General features: G+C 37.4%; 1 protein-coding gene across 5 annotated transcripts in view; it reads right to left on the reverse strand.

Moving 5' to 3' along the window:
- The window catches only part of CHL1 (cell adhesion molecule L1 like), a 196,641-nt gene that overhangs the window by 79,053 nt on the left and 97,010 nt on the right, over positions 1-20,578 (reverse strand). For 3 of the 5 annotated variants that reach the window (XM_079122182.1, XM_079122183.1, XM_079122179.1), the window contains exon 1: positions 3,950-4,179. In XM_079122182.1, coding sequence (XP_078978308.1) covers positions 3,950-4,040 — 91 coding nt within the window. In that variant the 5' untranslated portion in view covers positions 4,041-4,179. Of the gene's footprint in view, positions 1-3,949; positions 4,180-20,578 lie in introns of those variants that run through there. The other 2 variants (XM_079122180.1, XM_079122181.1) reach the window with 1 other exon arrangement.

The raw sequence follows: 20,578 nt of genomic DNA on the forward strand, positions 1-20,578 counted from the left end.
AAAAGTTAGGGGTGACTTCACCTCTTACCTCGTTAAGCAACTCGACTGCCATGATTATTAAATAATGAACTAAAATCATAAGTTAATAAACAAAATGCATTTCAGATACAGATCTGGAGCTGATTGTGGATTATGGCACAGATAAAAAAGCACGTATAGAGATTCCATGCTTATGAACAGTCAATATTTCTCAAATTGAGATGCTCCTTTTTTTTTAGCACAGTCCCTCAAAATTCTAAGAAAGCCACCAGGTTGCATTCTTAAGGAAATGAAAATGGTTTGATACCAGGAACCGTCTTTGGCAAGTATATTTTGAGAAATGCAATGGGCCCACAGGCAATAAGTCTGTGTAGATGACGAATATTCCCCAGCACAGGGACAAATTGAATAGGACCCTGAAACTGGGACACTGACCAGGCCCTGAATCACTGTCCTCACAATCATGATATTGAGGATACAGCCTAAATGAGTGGTTTTTTAAGCATTTTAGTCTCAGGACCCACTTACCTTCTTAAGAATTATAAGACAGCTTGAAACACTTCTGTTCATACAGGTTATAGCTCATATTTATAATACGAGAAATTAAAAAAGAAAATCATTTAAAATGTTAATTCATTTCACATAATTCTATGCATTTTAAAATAAGTAACATTTAGCCAAAAGCACTAAAATGAGGAGAGTAGCATTTTAATGCCAATCTCTAATTTCTCAAGGGAAGGCGATGATGTCCTCCTATCTATTTCTGCATTCTTTCTATTGCAAGAGGTTGATTTGTTTGAAGATATGAAGAAAACTCAGCCTTATACATATATGTAGTTTAGTGACACGGAACATTTTAGAGTCTTTTCGGCTGATTGAGGATCTTCTCCCTGACTAGGACACCAGAATTCAGAAGTGGTAGTTTCTAAAAATGCTTATTGTAATGCAGACTCTGCAACCTACCAATAAACATTTTGTGTTCTGGTGCATTAGACAAATTTACCTATTATATTTAACTTATGCATGATTTTGTAACATCCCACAGTGGTCACTTGGAAAAGTTATCAATTCCATAACTCTTCTAAACAGAAACACATTTCATCACAGTAGACCAAAAATTCACTCTTGTTCATCTCACCCCTGATGCAATAGGAAAAGTCGTAAATGTTGGAAAACTCTCATGGTCACAGTAGAGGATGTAAGTTTTCCAGGATTCTAATTTTTTTTTGAAAACTTCAATTTTATCATGGACAGTCATATTACCAGTTGTTTATCTCGAAGTGACAGGCTTATGGGGTTCATTTGAAAGAAAATCTGTGAGCAATCATAATTCATCTGTCAGTCATGCGTTCAAGTGAAAACAGCCTTGGAAGAGCGCATCTTCATGCTAGACTTCTGCAGAACTGCCTGATGTCTGCTGGCCTGCCAGTGCATCCCAACCCCAGGACAAGGTAGTCAAGGCTGGAGAGTCAATGAAGTTAAGAATGCTTAACGATTTCAGCAGTGCCAGTCTCCAACACAACTGCTCTGCTCTGCTTTTGGTTTTCTTTAGCCATGAGGAAAACCCTGAGCCCTGTTAAGCATGGTTTGGAGTTCAGGTCTGATTTGTGCCTAGGAAACAGCTTTCCACTTTTGCTTTTGTACCACTGGTATCAATGACATGAAGGGAAACAGGCCATTTCAAAACAATTTGGCCTTGATTGACCACCTCAATGGGTCTCTGGGACTGCAAGGTCTACAAACCAACCACATGGTAGGCACTGACCATCAGCCTAGAATAATAACTCACTTCTCTTCCCAATTCCAAAATTACATTTGCTTTTTCTTTCTCTAACAAATCTGATAAGAGAGTATTACTAACTTATGAGTATTAACAAAGTTCAGTTATCTGTTGTATATTCATACGCATTTTTGTAATATGCAAAAAAAAATCCACATATTCATTGCATTTACCTTGTTTTTGATTAATAGCGTTTCTAAGTACAGGAGGTCTTGAGCACATTGCAAATTTGTATTATTTAAATCTTATTAGAGACATAAATGGGCAGGGAAGAAACACAATGATGAGAGTCCCTAAGACATCAGCTAATAACTTGAGAACAACTTGTTTATTACAACATTATTCTTTCTTGAATTTGCTAAGGTTGTAAAAGCTCAGCAATAACTAATTATTCAGGGAATGGAGCTAATAACCTTTGGGTATTTATATGAATATATATTCTACATTATAAATCCTTTCCTCTATAATTAGGCCAATTACAGAGACACCAGACGCGTTGACATTCAAATTGGATACCTGCCTTAGACACGTTTACCCGAGAGTGCTCTAGAGGACTGAAATAAACAGATACTATTCAGTTGCTCTGAAAACAAGCCATTAATATTTTATAACAACTGTCATCAGAGGACATCACAGCACAAGACTACGTAAGTCACTGAGACAACCAGGAGACAAATGTGTGCCGTGGATTAATACCAAATTTCACATCTCTCAACACCAATCAGAGAGAGAGAAAAGAGGGAGGGAGAAGCCATGTGTGAGAGAATGGGGTCAGGAATCTGAATGAGGAATGTTGGTGGCTTCCATGCTGCTTGGAACTCGGCATCACCTTCTCACACAGCAGAATCACTCAAGGGAAGGGTGCTCTGGACTCTCGGTCTACAGTGGGGCTGATCCAGAATAAAATTCCACGTATTGTACAAAGGCTGAAAGATTTGCACCAAAAGTAAATAGCACTTTTAATCCGTTTCTCTGTATGACAGGGAGCAAAATTCCTTAAGAAATGGGAATCATGAAACAGAGGCTGAACCACCCGTTATAAATAGTAGAGGAGGGATTCCCAGCTGGAGAGGCAGGGGTTGAACGGGAAGGGTCCTGTGTGATGGGAAACTTGCTCCATCAAATCATTTAACACCCGCCTCGGACATGGGTTTAAAAACACATTATGGTATATAGTCAGAGAGTTGTTTTCTTCTCTATCCATATTCAGTCCGAGTACTTCAAAAGGAAGAGTTTCAGTTCAATATTAGCACTTTTCTAAAGTCAGTGAATGTGGTAAGGTCAGGACTGTTTGTCTAGAATTTAGGTGATCCACAATGATCATGTCCAATGCCATGATCCTAATCAACAACCAACGCCTCTTATAACTCTCCAGATTATATATGGAACAGACAGAGGAATTATAGTTGAACTACATGGTAAAAATTTCTCAACAACCTTTCAAGGATCTTTAATGACCTACATTCTTACAGCACAAGAAAAATTCTCCAAGTACCTGTATTCCATACCTGATATATTGTTACGTAAATTGTGCTTGTAGATGTACAATTTTTGAATGATTAATTACTATAATTTGTTAAAACTGATTTAGGATGGGTTACATTGCATCTGGTTTTACCAACAGATGTTAAGAAATAAATATTTACAGTACCACTAACTCTTAATACGAGTTTACACTACTTAATATGCTAGTCTTGGAGATAACGCCAGTTTATTATTTCAGTTATAAAATGACCTTTTGTTATTTTCACTATTCTTTTCATTCAAAATCTATAATTATTTTAAGAATACAAAGTCTACTCAATTTTTGTCACAACTTGTTGAATGCCGGTAACTTCAAAATAATAATTATCCTAAAAATAAATTGACTTAAACACATAAATATAAGAGGTGTTTGTAATATTTTGGAGTGTCTTAGACATATGGTAAAAATCACCTCATTTACCAGTCATATTTCTTGTTATAGGCCATGTTTGCATAAAAGATAAAATCCTCAGCTACACAAATAATTAGAGTAGCCCAATGTCACCCATCAAAAATAAGAAAAGCAGGCATGAAATCCTGAAAGATTGCTGGAAAATATGTAGAAATATGAAGGAAAAGTTACATTCTCAAATCACAAGTATTCTACTTAAAAAGTGAAATGCAAATGTAAAATTTCACAATAGGTATTGAAAGCTGTCACCGTACCTGAGAGTGGTATTTCAGTTGCTGTTGACAATTTTAACAGGAGGAGAATCAGAAATGTGGTTACTCCTCTTCCACTTAAAAGTGTCCCCATAGCTCTTCAGGAAGGACGAAGTTCAGAAAAATTGAAAATGTAATGCCTCTCTTCCTTTTTCTTTAGGACTGAGCAGAATGTGAAGAACCTGGAGACTCTAAAAATGAAGAGAATAATATATTAGTTCATGTACTCCCATGTCAATATCACAGAAATAAATATCAGTTTGAAACCATTTTAATGAACCTGTTCTCTAAAAATTCCACAAAAATATGATGTGTTTCTTCTTTATATGCAAAATACATGATAGTTGATATACAGAATATTGTAAATCATGAACTTTTTTTTAAACTAAAAATCATAAATTTACATAGGGCAATGTTGTTTGATTCATTCTGTTATTTTAATCATGAACTTTTCATGGGAGGCTGAATTAGGAGGATCGCAAGTCCAAAACCAGTCACAGCAACTTCGTGAAGACCTACCCTCCCAAGCTGCTGGGATTACAGGTGTGTACCACCACAACTGGTAGCATAAAATTTTTTAAATTATTTATTTATTTTTCATAGGCTGCATTTTGTTTCATTGTACACAAATGGGGTACATCATTTCATTCGGCAGATGAATGGATAAAAAAACTGTGGTATATATACACAATGGAATATTATTCAGCCATAAAGAAGAAAACTATTATGGCATTTGCAAATAAATGGATGGAATTAGAGAATATCATGCTAAGTGAAATAAGCCAATCCCAAGAAACCAAAGGCCTAATGTTTTCCATAAAATTTCCCAATGAATGATTTGTGCCCATCAAAGCAAATTTTATTTAGAAGGCACACTAGCACACTGTACTAAGTGTCAAGGGCTAGGAGAATGACTTCACATAGCTGGTTTCATTAAAAAAGGCAGCTCTTTTACAATCAATTTTTTATATCAAGCACTGAACCCTATCAGAGTCATTACTAAGGATCACAAAGATAAATCTTGGATTCTTCTGGTGAAATAACTTGTCATGTTCAATCTTGTCTCAATAGAAGGTGAATATTTTTAGCAAGAAATAGAAAAGAGTAAAATAAAGAACAAATAAATGAAGATAAGCCATTTTCACTAAACTTTATAGATGTGGGTTTGATTCAAACAGAAAGTAATACCTTACACGATTTAAGCAAAATGTCAATTCACTCCAAAGTTACAGAAACAGAGTAAGGATAAAATTTCAGTTTTCCTTTACTCTGATAGTAAGATATGTCAATTTTTCCCCAAAACACTGTGATAATGGACATCTAATTCTTAAAAATCACAACAGAATAATAATTTGCTCTAAAATATATTATTTTTTCAAATGTCTTAATTCCCTGTATTTTTCCCCTGAAAAGTCAATTACTCTACTTATTCAGTTAGAATTTATTTTTTTAAAAAGAAGAAGAAAGTGAAGACAAAAACAGAGACAGTCACTAAATTTATATTGAATTCCAGGTATTTTGACTTTTAAATTCACAAATTGCAATTTAAGAGATCAGAGACCTATGTCTTTCCTATACATGAGCAGTAGATCAAAATTTAAGTACTATATGATGTGATTATTCTCTTTTAAAATTTGGGAACTTTTAAGAGACAGTAATCCTATTTATATTTTTATTTTAAGAAAAATTAGATTGAACCAAAATAAGTTAAATTGATCCTCTATTTACATTCTCCCCCAAACTGAGCTAGAATAAAGGCGATACTCTACTTTCTCTGATCTCAATTATTCCATCGGTAAAATGGGAGTTAAGAAAAAAAATCAACTTAGCTTGCTTTAGAACGTTTCTTAAAAGGAGAACTTTTATCAGTAATTTAAAACACTTTCAAGTGCTACAGTATGTTAATTGACACCCCTTTTCTTTTTTGGAGGGTACCAGAAATTGAACTCAGGGGCACTCAACCACTGAGCCACATCCCCAGCCCTATTCTGTATTTTATTTGGAGACAGGGGTTCACTGAGTTGCTTAGCACCTTGCTTTTGCTGAAGCTGGCTTTGAACTCACGATCCCCTTGCCCCTGGGATTATAGGTGTGTGCCACCTTGCCCAGCTTTGACATCCCTTTTCTAAGGAAGTGTTATTCTAATCAACCAAATAAAATACAGAAAATGTTGATTTTATTATAAAAAGGAGACACGGATCACACTAGATAAACTGAGCTTTACGCATTTGTACAAACTTGGGAGACACCAAATCACGAATCTATTTCAAAGATAAAAAGCCTGGAGAAAATATTAATACCTTATCCTTTTTTCCTTCTGTTCTCTTCTGCAACAGTGTGATAATGATGACATAAATTCATTATTTACAGTTCCACATCACTCCTTACCTGCAATGTATTTTTTAATATTCTATTCCATGAATACTTAATGCTGATTACTTTAATGACATCTCATGCAAGTGTTTAATGAGCTGCCCTCTATTTGCAAGAGGTAAGGCTTTTTAGAAAACAATATTTCCAGATTAATATTTCATACATCTTCCCACTCTGATATAAGGACAACCAAGTAAGTGAGAACAGACAAGATCAATTTCAGTTACTTTCCTAATTTGAGCGGGTAAGTTCCCTAATTGCTACAGACACAGACTCTTGGCAACTAATTGTTCAATAGTGCCGATCTGACTTTGGGATTCCAATGGTATTCAGTACACGGTCCCGACCCACAAAATTATGCTCCATGAAAGATGCCACATTAAATCGCTGCCTTAAACAAAAAACAAACAACAACAACAACAAAAACTACTTATTCAGAGACCTAAAGAACACTGATAACTTCATTAGTTTCCAGAATATGGATCATGGTTAATTCTACATCTGACCTTACCTCCTATAGGGAATGGCTTCAATCTACCTGAGGTATGTAGGCTCATAGTCTATAACATTAAAATCACTGAAAGTTAATGTGTCACCCCCTGCGAGCAAGATTCCATTACGTGATGACAGAAGACCCCAAATAGCTTTCAGAGAGAAAAGGAAAGTCAGCCTTAATTTCATTGTCGGATGCATAAAGGGCACTTTGCTCTGTAATCCTGTTTTACAACAATAAGACAGCAATAAAATTATATGCCCATTCATCTCTCTTGAAAGAATACGAGGTTAAGTCCTCATGCCAGACCGTAGAGCTAAAATCCATTATTGGAACTCAGGATGGAACTGATACTTAAGGCAAGAGTCAAATATACTAAATTATTATTATTATTTTTTTGCAGTGCTGGGGTATACTAAACTATTTTTGAGACCCAGTCACACAAAGCTGGTATCTGAGAGTTTATGTTAATTTTAACTCAGATCCAAAACCAAATTAATTAATTTTCCTGCATCTGGATAAACTGGGTTTCATCTTTTTACAATTTTAACTCCTCTTCAGAAAGAAAAATAATCACCCCTGCCATCTAACTGCAGAGACACCATAGTGTCATATCATACAATTGATCCATCCTGACCACCTGGGTTTTTCCAGGTGCCTGGTGGGTTAAGAATTAAGAGCATTACACACACACACAGGACATACCTCATACTATTTCTGATGCAACAAAAGGAAAAAAATGCTCTCTGCACTTTTTCTAAACAAAACCCTTTAACATATTACAGCATCAATATTATAAAGTGACCACATAGATCCCTCCCTCTAATTTTCTTTTCTTTTCTTCTTTCTTTCTTTCTTTCTTTCTTTCTTTCTTTCTTTCTTTCTTTCTTTCTTTCTTTCTTTCTTTCTTTCATTGTTGAGGATAGAGCTAGAGGTCTCGGGCATGCTGAGCAATCACTCTATCAACCAGTTCTGATCTTTGTAACAGAATTCCCATGGTGGCAAATCTACATACAAATTCACCTCCTTGGCTTAAATTCATCCTCTGCCTTTGAAAGGAAAGGGGAGATGGCTAAGCTTTTGTAGATCCCAAGCTATGGAGGCCAGCTGACCCACCAAAAAGAGAGAGAGTAATGTGCACAGGATATGATTGTGAAAATGCAGTCAGCACAAAACACCATGTACCATGTGGCCCAGGGCAGGTAACCTCCCTCTCTCGCCATCCCTGCTAGTGCCTGGGGTAGTGGTTGCACTATAACATAGATATCAGGTGTCATCACAGGAAGACCAGGCTAGATGCAAACTTCACGGATCAGCTCAGCTCTTTTATTCACGAATGGGGTCATGGTTCTGATGGACCCACTTTCCTGGTGGAAAATGAGCCACTGGCCAAAGGAGGAGTTTGGGCTTATATAGGTTATTTTGAGAGGTGACTTAGTGAGTGTGTCAGATTGGGCCTTCAGGAATTTGGGTTTTTGGGGTGGGGGTTGGTGGCCAGCACCTGGAGAGGATTTGTCTTGGAAGAGATTAGTGTTTCCTAGAGACCATCATCCTAGGTTTGATGAAACACTTTCTCCCCACCAGTGGCCAGCATCTGAAAAGGATTTGTCTTGAAAGAGATGAAAGCTATCAGTGTATGACTTTCTTTTTACTCCCTTTTCCCAGGACACACTATCTTGGGGTTTTTCATTTTCTATATTCAACATTAGGATTAGGTCGGGTAGTGTGTAATGAGCACAGAAAACTGAATGCAATTTAATAATAGTATAGTGATGGTCACCTTATTCTTTTTTTTATTTTTTTTGCGGTGCTGGGGATCGAACCCAGGGCCTTGTGCTTGCAAGGCAAGCACTCTACCGACTGAGCTATCTCCCCATCCCTCGCCTTGTTCTTAATGATGATAGGACTGGCCTTTATTAACATAACAGTATTCTAATCCAAGCAGGATAGTTAACTCGTGCTGCTTCTATGAGAATTACAAAATCATAACAACTGACAATATAAAAATACATTCTCTAAAGCATTTAGGGGCAAAACGGTATCAAGTGATTTGAGGTACACTAAAAATTTAGAAAGCAGGAGAGTATGGTGGATTGTTTGCAAATCCAAGAACCTCCTCAACTGTCCCTGTCTCATACTCACACATGTTTAAGATGACTTTACAGGGACCGGGGATGGAGCTCCGGGGTGAAACACTTGCCAAGCATATACAAGGTCCTGAGTTCAATCCCCAGCACTGGAAACCAAACCGAACAAAAATGACTTTACAGATCTTCACAGGAAGCCATTTCTGACTCTGACCTCTCACATCTGTCAGGCTTTGACCTAAGGAATTCTGGGTCTATATCCCAACAAGCCAAGCAAGATTTTACTCTTTTTCTAGCTCTGGGAACACTGCTCGGCTACCCTGAGAACTCTGCTGTCAGATGACAGTCACACCCCGTGTCATCACTATAGTGCTGACCGACAGTTAGTCAGCCACGAAACGTCAAAGGGCAGCCATCCTAGACCAGCCAGCCCCCAGTGACCTGCAGCTGAACAGGAATGCAAAAACCAGCTTCTCCATGTCACACAAGAATGGCTGAGGTCAGCGAATCTACCCAAAGAAACAGGAGACTCGGGAACAACAGTATGCTTTTCATTTTTTTAAATTAGGAGGTTATGGTGTGGTTTGCAACACAGAAATGTCTGTTTGATATCAAAAGGACGGGATAACAGAATTGAAGAAGTATCAGTAATTGTTTAAGGTGTACAATATACATGGAGGTTCTTTATTTCAGGATATATTTTAACATTTCCATAATTCTGTATTATTTTTACTGCAGACTGTTTTAAATTCTACTAATGAAACATGGAGAGGCAAAAAAAGAATGAAAATGAGTTAAGAATAAATTCTTACCTAGGACAATTTACATACATATATTCCACCCCAATAAACTAAACATAAAAAACATATTTTAAAATTAGTTCAAAGGCCAAAAGCTTTTCTGACTGTGCTCTGAATAATAATCATCTCCTAATAATCACGTCTTGTTCACCTAATGGTAATGATGTCATGTTTACTGAGAACTTTTGACACTGTGGTTCTTTCGTGGTCGAAATGAATTGCAAATAATTTTATTTTCCCATTAGCAAATCAAATTATTCAAATTTTTATGCTGGAATTTAAAAATGAGGAGGTTTCTTCTTCATCCTAGAAAAGAAGCAAATCTGATTAGCGTGGTGAATGGAGAAAAAGCAACTTAGGTAACCAGTTTGGGATAGTGTATTTTGTCTTATTGATATTTTTCGTATCCTTGCCATTTTTCTCTCAATCTTTATTCACAAACATGTTCACGTCACATTTCTAAAGAGAAAATTTAACAAAGTAAATCCAAAGTGGGGGCAGGGAAGGAAACTCTTAAGATCACTGTTCTAAAAACCCATACTTCTACAGCATTCACTACATACAGCATAAATGTCAGTGATAGTCCATGTACTATTTTGATAGAAGACATGAAATGCACATAGCCAAAAAATAAAATCAAGTGTGACAGACATCCTTTTTGCTAAGAAACAACTTATTGTTTTAGCCACTGTAAATTCCAGGGACTGGAGTTCATTTTGCATTCTCAATCATTCCACATTTTTCTGCTTGGAAGCTGGAAACAGATCCACAGACAGCAGGCAGGGATACGTTATGCGACGGGTACCCAAACAATAGTGTGAAAAATAACTCCCTGGATTTGTGTAATCGTCTCAGCCAGTGTTGCAACTTGGAATTGTTTAAAGTTTCCTTTTTCCTCCACACCAGAAGGGCTTAAGAGTCCCTGAGCTGCATCAAGCAAGGTGCCTGATATAAAGCCACTTGACACTTTCTTGATGGAGTGCATGTCACCTTCGCTTCCCTCTGACCCCAGCTGTCCCTTTATGAAGCAGCTTTCTATGTGATTGCCAGGCTAGGGTAAATTGTTGGCCTGATTTGGAATCAGGTTGCTGGGGGCGGGGGGTGGGGGCAGCACATTTCCATAAACCTCAAGTGGGACCAGAATCACTCAACACCTTGAAGCTGAGGAAGGATAAACAAAAAGAAAATTAAAAGGCTTTTGTTCAATCACCTGCTTGGCTAATACCATAAATCAATTTACAAGTGTCATAAACACAGTAATTCTGAAATAACCGTTAATGGCTTCTCCCTCTGAAAACGAAGAAAATATTGTACATTACAGCCATATCCATCCAGACTCCTGTTTCATGTCACGGAAGTGACAAGACAAAGGAATTGCTTGAAGTGTTAATTCATCCTTCCTGCAGAGCTGGCATATTTTTATACAGTGGTTCAAAGAAATGTAGATCCCATCATAAGCACATTGATTTTACTGGAAAAACATCTGCTTTAGTTAATGCGGGATAAACTAATATTAATAGTAGCATTTATTTAATTAATTAGGTCACTACTATAGTTGAGCACTGGTGGCAATATAACTGAGTTTAACACTCTCCCATACACATACACACAAACACACACATACTTTTTTTATTTACATATACATCTGGCAAATAGTACATTGCAAGGACATCTAATTCAAGTTTTTTCAGAGTGGAAGATGATAAAGAAAATTGCCAAAAATCAAGGTCATTCGGCTGTAGGAATGGAGAATATGATCTCACATCTCAACACGTAAGTTACCTTCTGAGTTATTTTTCACAAACACCTTATTTGCCAGGGATGATCATCTAGGGAAGATTTCTTGAATTAAGGGAAACCCACAGATGTTCTAGAACGTCCCTAACTCAAGTGTGCAGCTCAGCACATTCTCCTGTGTCTATAAATCTGGGTAACCACTTCTCACATCTCTTAAGGAGTTGTAGTCAGCCAAAACATTGTATTAGCTTCATTCCCATAAGATTTTAGGTGGTCGGTTCTCAAGATGGTCAGCTCCTCTATCTACCAGATTCCAATTGGAGTAGCGTTTCCCTAAGAGCAAAGTGTGGATCATGTGGGCGCAGGTTGAACGGTCGCAATAACTAGGGAGTGCTACTGGTGATTAGTAGGCAGGAGCCATGGATCTGAAATGACCTCTTGGGACTTAGCACAGTCCTTCCCAAAGAAACATGACCCCATCTGAAATTGCTAACCCCGTGGGGAGGTAGGCTGGTGTTTTAGGATGCTCGGTGAGAAGAAAGCTGTGGGGTCAACACAACGCATGTACTCTACGATGGAAACAGTCACTTTGGAAAGCAGTTTGATGACTCTCACAAAACTCGACAAACTCTTAGCATGCCGGTCAGCAACTGCACTCCTTAGGTCGACCCAAAGGGATCAAAAACGTCACGCAAAACTCTGCACACAGATGTTTACAGCAGTCTTACTGGTAATTGTCAAAACTAGGAAGCAACCATGATATTCTCCAGCAGGTAAATGCATGAACTGTGGTACTTACCAAGGATGGCATATGAGCGCTAGAAACAGAGGAGTTACCAGGCCATGAGAAGACATGGCATTGGTCAGTGAAAGAAGCCAATATGGGAAAGGGCTACTACTCATCGGCTATTTCAATTATATTACATTCCAGGAAAGATGAAACTAGGGAGCAGGTAAAAAGATCAATGATTGCCAGGGATTAGGGAGCAGGGAGGAAAGACAAGAGACAGGCCATTATATATTTGTCCAGACCTTGGAATGACTGTACACCATCCAGAACCAGCCTCAGTGTCAAATGTGGATTGGGGATTTTTGATGTGTTAACGTAGGTTCATCCCTTCAAACAAATGTTCCACGTTGGTGGGGGAATATTGATAATGGGGGATTGTGCTATTTCGGACAGGGGGAGAGAAGGAAAATTTTTGCATTTTATGGTCAATTGTGCTGTGAAACTTAAACAGCTCTAAAGACTAAAGTATACCAAAAAAAAAAAAAAAAAAAAAAAAGAGCCAGAGAATGAAAGAAATATGTATAAGTGAAAATAATTATGACATGTAACTGATTTCTAAACTATAACTGAAGAATCAACTTCAGGAAATAAGGTTTTAAATTTTAAAATGCACCCTCGTATTTGCTTTTAGAGTCTATCCCTCAGTCCTACCTCATGACAAGGAACAGTGACTTCTAACAGTTTTTAATAGACGCCTATTGACATCCACCTGTCCATTAGACGATTGATCTTTTTGTTCAAATTTACTTTTTTCTTCTTCTCTACTCTGGAATTAAAGTTTCCCTTCTACCTCTTTCCTCTTTATTCTTTATATACTTCAACTTCACTCAGTATCATGAAAGGAATCTTCAACAAGGAAATGGAACACTTTCAGGTAAGATAAAAAGCTCTTTATCTCATAAATAAATATGCCTGAAAGTAATGTATCTGGAAAATGGGGACAAAAATCATCCATCAATAAGAATTTGGAATTTTTTAATAGTTATAATAAATTAAATATAATGTTTGATGATCATGAACTATTTCATTTAAAAGAGGAAAATGGTTAGAAACATATACCTACGTTTTGGATGTCTTTCATGTGTTTGTTTACCTCTTTATATTAATCAAATGTCTTTAGTGAACACACACTATGCACCTGTCTCATTTACATATTTGTAAGAGATTGCACATTTTCTGAGACAGACATTAGAGTCTATTCATGTTTATGGTGCCCGCTAAGTGGTAGAGACAGTCAATAAATTGTTCTAAAAATAAATGAATGGATAAATTTCGTGTGTGTGTGTGTGTGTGTGTGTGTGAGTGTGTGTATGTAGATATACATGTAGATATATGTGTGTGTGTGTGTATATACATATATATATAAAACCACAAAAGATAGACTGCATAAATAGAATGTCAATTAAATTTTAAACATCTGTTTTTCTCATTCATCCTAAGACAACAAAAATATTAGATTTTCTGAAGTACTCATTAAAGTAAATCTGGTTTGAATGTTTACAGCATTGAGCTCAACATGGCTGGCCTTGCTGTAATAATTCTACAAAGGTTAACAGAAATGGGACTTTCAATGAATCTCATTAATGTTATCAGTGTCTACTTAAGGCACACTACATTCACTGGTTTTAGTGCTTCTCCAAGTGCCTGTAACAAATGCCAAGTATCACATTTGCTTAAATTTACTTCAAAATACTTTAGCATGGACTGCATGACACTTAAGGAGATGTGACTGAATTTTAATCTACCTCATATCTGCCATTAGTTAATATTCAAAAGGAATGAGTTAAGCCCTGAGTCTCTAATCAAATGTCGCTGAATTAAGTACTACATTTGATTCAGGTATCTTAATTTGAAAAATATCAGGTAGCTTGATAGTTACCATAATGCATGTTAGAAGAATGTCCTTGAATAAAACAAGAGGTAGTCAAGACAGGTCGAAGCACTAGAAAGGTTTGTCCAGACCCTCCTGTATGAACGGGGTATGAATGAAGAGCTCTGTGCTCTATAGACGATTTCACTGCACTCAAGGAAACGAGTCAGATCTGCAATAAGGGTGTTTCCCTTGAGTTCAGTTAGAAATACAGCTGAACAGGAGCTGAACATCAGTTCGCCTGCCGCCAGGGAAGCTTCCTCCCAGAGCCCCACCATTATGTCTCCTCTGGATCCGCACATGCATGGGCGCCTGGCAACCTGATGGCTACTACATATTTGTATGCCTGGGAAACTTTACCTGCAGACTATCCTTGTCACTGGTACCTGGTAGCCAGGCCGAGAGAGAAGACAAAAACCCTCATTGTCCTCAGCGACCTGGAAACAACCAATAGCTACAGAAAGAACCAAATAATGAAAAAGTGAACAAATCGAAGCTGGTCAGAATCCAAACATGGAAGAGTTGTAACAGGCTGAGAACTTCCCGTATGAAGCCATTGTTCAAAATTAAAAAAAAAAAATACTCTTTTAAATCTGAGAAAGCTATATACCATTACACACACAGATGCCAATAAATGGTCCGAGAATGTTTTTATTTATCTTTCATCATCAAATGCACTTAAGAAGGGTCACTGTAATTGTCAGCTGCTCCTGAATTTTACCACTTCAACATGACATCGGGCCTATACCCAAAGGACTTAAAATCAGCATACTACAGAGATACAGCCACATCAATGTTCATAGCTGCTCAATTCACCATAGCCAGAGTGTGGAACCAACCTAGATGCCCTTCAGTTGATGAGTGGATAAAGAAACTGTGGCATATATATACAATGGAATATTACTCCGCCATGAAGAATGATAAAATTATGGCATTTGCAGGCAAATGGATGAAATTGAAAGATATCATGCTAAGTGAGATAAGCCAATCTCAAAAAACTAAAGGACGAATGATCTCGCTGATAAGCGGATGAGGACATATAATGGGGGGTAGGAGGGGTTAGCGTTAGGGTTAGGGTTAGGTTTAGGGTTAGGGATAAGGAGGGTGGTAAGAATGGAGGAAGTAAGGACAGTATGGAGGGAAAAGGGGTGGGGGGAAGGAAAAAAATAACAGAATGAATCAACAACATTGCCCTATGTAAATTTATGATTTTTAATTAAAAAAAAAAAAACATGACATCGGTAGGTTCTTTCAGAGAGAAGGAGTCTGCATGATTATAAGAACTAGTTTGTGGTTTGGGTTTCTTATCTTTGATATGTTACCTCTAAACTGTTTTACAATTATTATTCTCAAAACTTCTGTTTTGTTCTCCATTCTCTCAGACAAAAGTACCCAGGGCAACCGATGGGTTGAAAACACGAACTGCTATAGATTAATACCAAAAAACTTAGACTTATGTTCTCCTAAAATACTTGGTTTGCCAACTCAACAGTTAAAAACCCAAATAATTGTATTAAAAATGGGCCAAAGAACTGAATAGCTATCTCTCAAACGGTCAACAAGTATATGAAAAAATGCTCCGTGACTCTATCTTTAGGGAGTTGCCAATCGAAACCACGATGAATTTTATTATTTTATTTAAATGATACCAGTTAGGCACAACTTTCTGGGTAGAGTTATACAGTTTTAACTTAAACGCATATGTTTAATAATTTTAGGCCTTTGATCTAATACCAATGATATTTCTAAAATCTGTACTTGGTGAGATAGCATCTCACCCTAGTTAGAATGACTATTAGCAAAAAGAGAAAAATTAAAATGAATAAATAAATAAATAAATAAATAAATAAATAAATAAATACTGGTAAGAATGTACAGAAAGGGGAATGCTACACACTGTTGGAAAAATGTTGATTAGCATATTTATCATGGAAAACAGGATTAAGTTTTGTCAATAAATTAAAAATACAACTACCATATGACCTACCATTTCTTCTCCTGGGTCTATAGTCAAAGATCATGAAATCAGTATGTCAAAAAGACTCATATTGACCCATATGCATACACATATTCACCATAGCCAAGATACTGATTCAACATAAATGTCCCCCAAGAGATGAATGGATAAAGAAAATGTAATAGATACAACAGGAATACGATGCGGTAATAAATAAAGAATAAAATCCTATCCAAGGCAACATGAATGGACTTGGAGATCGTAAAGTTAAATGAAGTAAGAGACTCAGAAAGACAAATACAGTGTGATTTCCCTTATGAGGAAATCAACAGAGAGGTGGTCACCTAAGGCTGGGGATGGAGGGGGCGGAGGAGAGGGATTTGTTAATGAGTACAAAGATAGAAAGAAGGGAAAATGTGATGTACTCTCACATAGAAGGTGATGACAGTTAACAATATTGCTTCATAGAAATGAAAATAGAGTGGAGAATTTTGAATTTTTGTATTACAAACCAAATAAAATTGCTTGATAATGGACAAACTAAATATCTTCAGTTGATAATTACACAATATATACATGAACCAAAATATTATACTGTGTCCAATAAATATGTATAAGTTACCTGTCAATCAAAATAAACTTGTTTTTAAAAATTTAAATTGGGGCTGGAGAGATAGCCCAGTTGGTAGAGTGCTTGCCTCACAAGCACAAGGCCCTGGGTTCAATCCCCAGCACCACAAAATAAAAAAAAAAAAAAATAAAAAAAAAATTTAAATTGCATTTTCTAAAAATATTCCTCTAGTCAATTCAAAACTTCCAGGTGAACCATAATGAAGCAAATCAACTGTGATCAAAGAGATTTGGGAAATAGTGAAGAAATAATTTATGCATAACCACATGCCTAAGGTTGTCTAAGTAGGATTTATTTATTCAGATTCATAAAAAAGGTATAAGAATTTTTGTTGCAAATGGAGTAACTGATATATGAACACCTTGGATATGTTAGTAGAAATTTTAAGTTCCTCACTGTATGGATTACTAAAAGCAATCCTAGTCTATTAAAGTTATATGATATAAAATATGATTTCCAGGTACTTCTGAGAAATTCATAAAGAGCTTATAATTTCCTTTGGCTCATCTTCTGCGCTGATGATGACTTTCGAGCTGACAAAGTTGACTGATCATACTTTGCACTTTATGAGGAGATTACTGCAGAATCCCATCCCATGACCCAGACCCTGGAGTCCTTCAGATCCTGTCCTTGCTTTCCATGAATAAGAAATAAGGACAGGAAAGCAATATCGGCTTACATGTCATTTTGTGAATTGATTGCCTTCTCTGACTGGAACGACCCCAGTTAGACACAACTTTCTGAGTAGAGTCACGCAGTTTGCCCAAAACGCGTATGTTCAAACAATTTTAGACTTCTCATTCCAACGTCAAGGATATTTCTAAAATATGCACTGAAGTTTTATCCCGTATCATCTTAATTTTTTTTACGTATTTTTATAATCAAACATAATTTCCCTCATAAAGAAAAATGTGGCAAAGAAACACGAAATTAAAAAGTTAAGATTGCACATCTACCTGCCCCCTCGTTGTGCAGGACAACATTAAAGGTATGTCAGACATTTATATTTATAACATATAATAATGTTTTATAATAAGTCATATATATCCAGATATCTATCCCACTTTGCTAAGTGAATAAAAAGGTAATTTTAGGGTGATACCTGTAGAACTAACAACAGGTCAGGACTTTGGGATTTCTGCTGGAATAACTACAAGTTACTGGTGAGTATCACTTCAGCTTAGGAAAAGAATTTAGGAAAGATGGTGGATGTTCTTAAACTTCTATAGTTACAGTTTACACATAGAACAGGGGGCACTGCCAATGCTGTAAATATGGTGAAGTTGACCAACATCTCTAATGTTAACTCGATCGTGGGATATCAGTTTTCTTCTTTTTCTTTTACATTATATTTTGTGACCCCAAAGACAATACCATAGTCATGGGCGGACAAATCTTGAGTGATTTTTTAAGTGGCAAAGTGTGCTGTCGATGTTTCCATTCAATCTGCGATGAACTCTAGTGACGCTTGGCCAGGAGATTTCCTCTTTGTCACACAGATCTGCCCCATGACTCAAAGAACTCAAAAATACCATCCTTGGCTACTAACATATCCTCAGCACTAATAAATTGCAGCTTGCTCTACAGGTGTAGTTTTCATAAATGTTGTGATTTGAATTAACTAGACAATCAAAAGAGATATAAATTATGAATAGGTCTACAGTGTCATTTGTTAGGGAGAAGTTGATAAAATGCAAGCCGCCCGTGGGTTACCTGAAGAGTGACTTCCTTTTGGAAGAACTCAGACTAGAGAGAATTTCTGTAGCATAACAGCACAACAAGGGTGGCCACCATTTGGTGATGTTGCTCCTCTTCAGAAGCAGCAATGTCCACAGCAAGGACGTCTGCAATGGCTTCTCACACTTATAACTAGACATGCCGGATCCCATGGAAGAATTAAATCACTGCCAAAGAATCCATTCTCTGCACAAGCAAAAATCACCTCCAGTAACTTCTGAATTATTCAACAGGGGTTAACGGTACTCCAAAGGTAACTGCTGGCTCTAACTAATTGCCTTCGCTTGCTTTTTGGATAGAATTGCCAGTAAAAACGACTTGGCAGTGAATTATGATAACCACAGAAGATAGGGTCCTTTTGTATTTTCTTGATTTTTTTTTTTTTTTTTTTTTTTTTTTTTTTTTTTTTTTTGTTAGAGTCAGAACTATCCATTTGCTCCAGAGAAGAGTCCTCTGGAGAGAAGATCTGAAGCATTAGGTGTACCACTCCCTTCTCCCTTTCCCCCTCTTTGTCCACCCTACCAAAATGGTCCGCAGATGGCGACTGTGTATATTTGTGCCTGAAGAAAAAGCTACCGAGGGACCCGGCTGCAGCTCACTCATTCATAATGCAGCCAGCCTCCCTGGAAGAGGACGGATCCCTTCCATGTTTGCCCCCATGTGGATAAATGGAGGGACCAATGGTCATTTCACCATGAGAACCAACAATGGCATCTCATTACTATTAGAACACGCATCAGGATTCTTACTGTCGGACCGGTTCTGAGCCATCTGGAACCACGCCTGTCCCTCACCACTCTCCTCTTTGTGCCTGACCTCTAATCACAAGGTCTTTTAATGGCCCACATACTCCAGTTTCTTGTCAGATGCTCTTCCCTCAGGTTGGGGCCCTCTTCACATGTGTCGCTTTGACCTGGGTGACAATTTCTTGTCCCTGAAGTCTTGACTTCACCTGCTTCCTGAGAATGCCTTCCAATGTCACAAGCGCTTCTGTGGCATTGTTTTGGGGGATTTTTATTCCTAGAAATACTCCTGGCCCCAGCAGAACCCATATCTCAGTTTGGAATGCTATTGCTTAAGGTGGTGGCTCATGATCTCCTGATCACACTAAAATGACAGGAAGAACCGGTGGGTCTTTGCTCAGCACGTGCCCACTACCAAAGAGAGTGCCCTGCAGAATAAGCAGGCAGCCGGTGAATGTGTGCTGCCTGAGTAGGAAGTGAATATAGGTTGAGCAGCCCTGATATGAAGACCATAAATGATGCAGAAAGCCTCTGAGCACTAGCACAGTACCATGCATGGAATATTCCAGGCATGCACTCACGAGAAAGGTCACAATCAGACAACAGTGCACTAAAAACATTACATGAAATTACTTCCATGTTCCTTGTACAAGGTGGATATGAAGCCAACATGAATGAATTTTGTCCTGAGACTTGGGTTCCATCCCCAGGATATCTCGCTATTCATATGCAAATACTCCAAAAATGTAAAAGAATCGAAATCTGAAACTCGTCTGGTCCTAAGTTTTCCAGAGAACACATACTTAACCTGTACCTATGACATATTCGTGTGCAAAGCAAAATGAAATATGGCAAAAAAGAAAGCGTGACAGCAAAGGCATCCCGCGTCTTTCTAAGGACCTGGCTGTATACTCTTTCCCACCACTATCCCAAAGCCAACCCCACCCAAAAACAGGCCTTCTATCTAGCACCTCCGTTTGCCTCAGAACAAGTTCCTGCCTGCCTGCCTGTTTCCCTGATCTGAAACAAACACACTTCGACAATTGGGCTCTTTAAACTCAGAAAATCCAAAGTTGCACTGAATTTCCTCTTACGACAATTTCTATCTATCTCAGTAGCACCTCAACTGACCCTGGTGATCCAAGCTAAGAGCTTGAATCCCCTACAGCCATCCGCAAGTCTTATTAGTTTTAGTTTCTATCTACTGATCTATGAGGGACTCACCAGACTCCTTCTCTTGACCTTATTAATCAGTAATTATAATTATTACTCATTAATTTATAATTAAAATTATTAGTGAATGATAAAAATGGGTCAGATCTGTGATCCATGAGAATCTCTTTTAAAAAAAAAAACTTACCTATTGGTTATTTTAGCCTTCAATAAATATTTTCTGCAAGAATCCATTTGTATG

This window comes from Sciurus vulgaris (genome assembly GCF_902686455.1).
Source record: "Sciurus vulgaris genome assembly, chromosome: 19".
Lineage (NCBI taxonomy): Eukaryota > Metazoa > Chordata > Mammalia > Rodentia > Sciuridae > Sciurus > Sciurus vulgaris.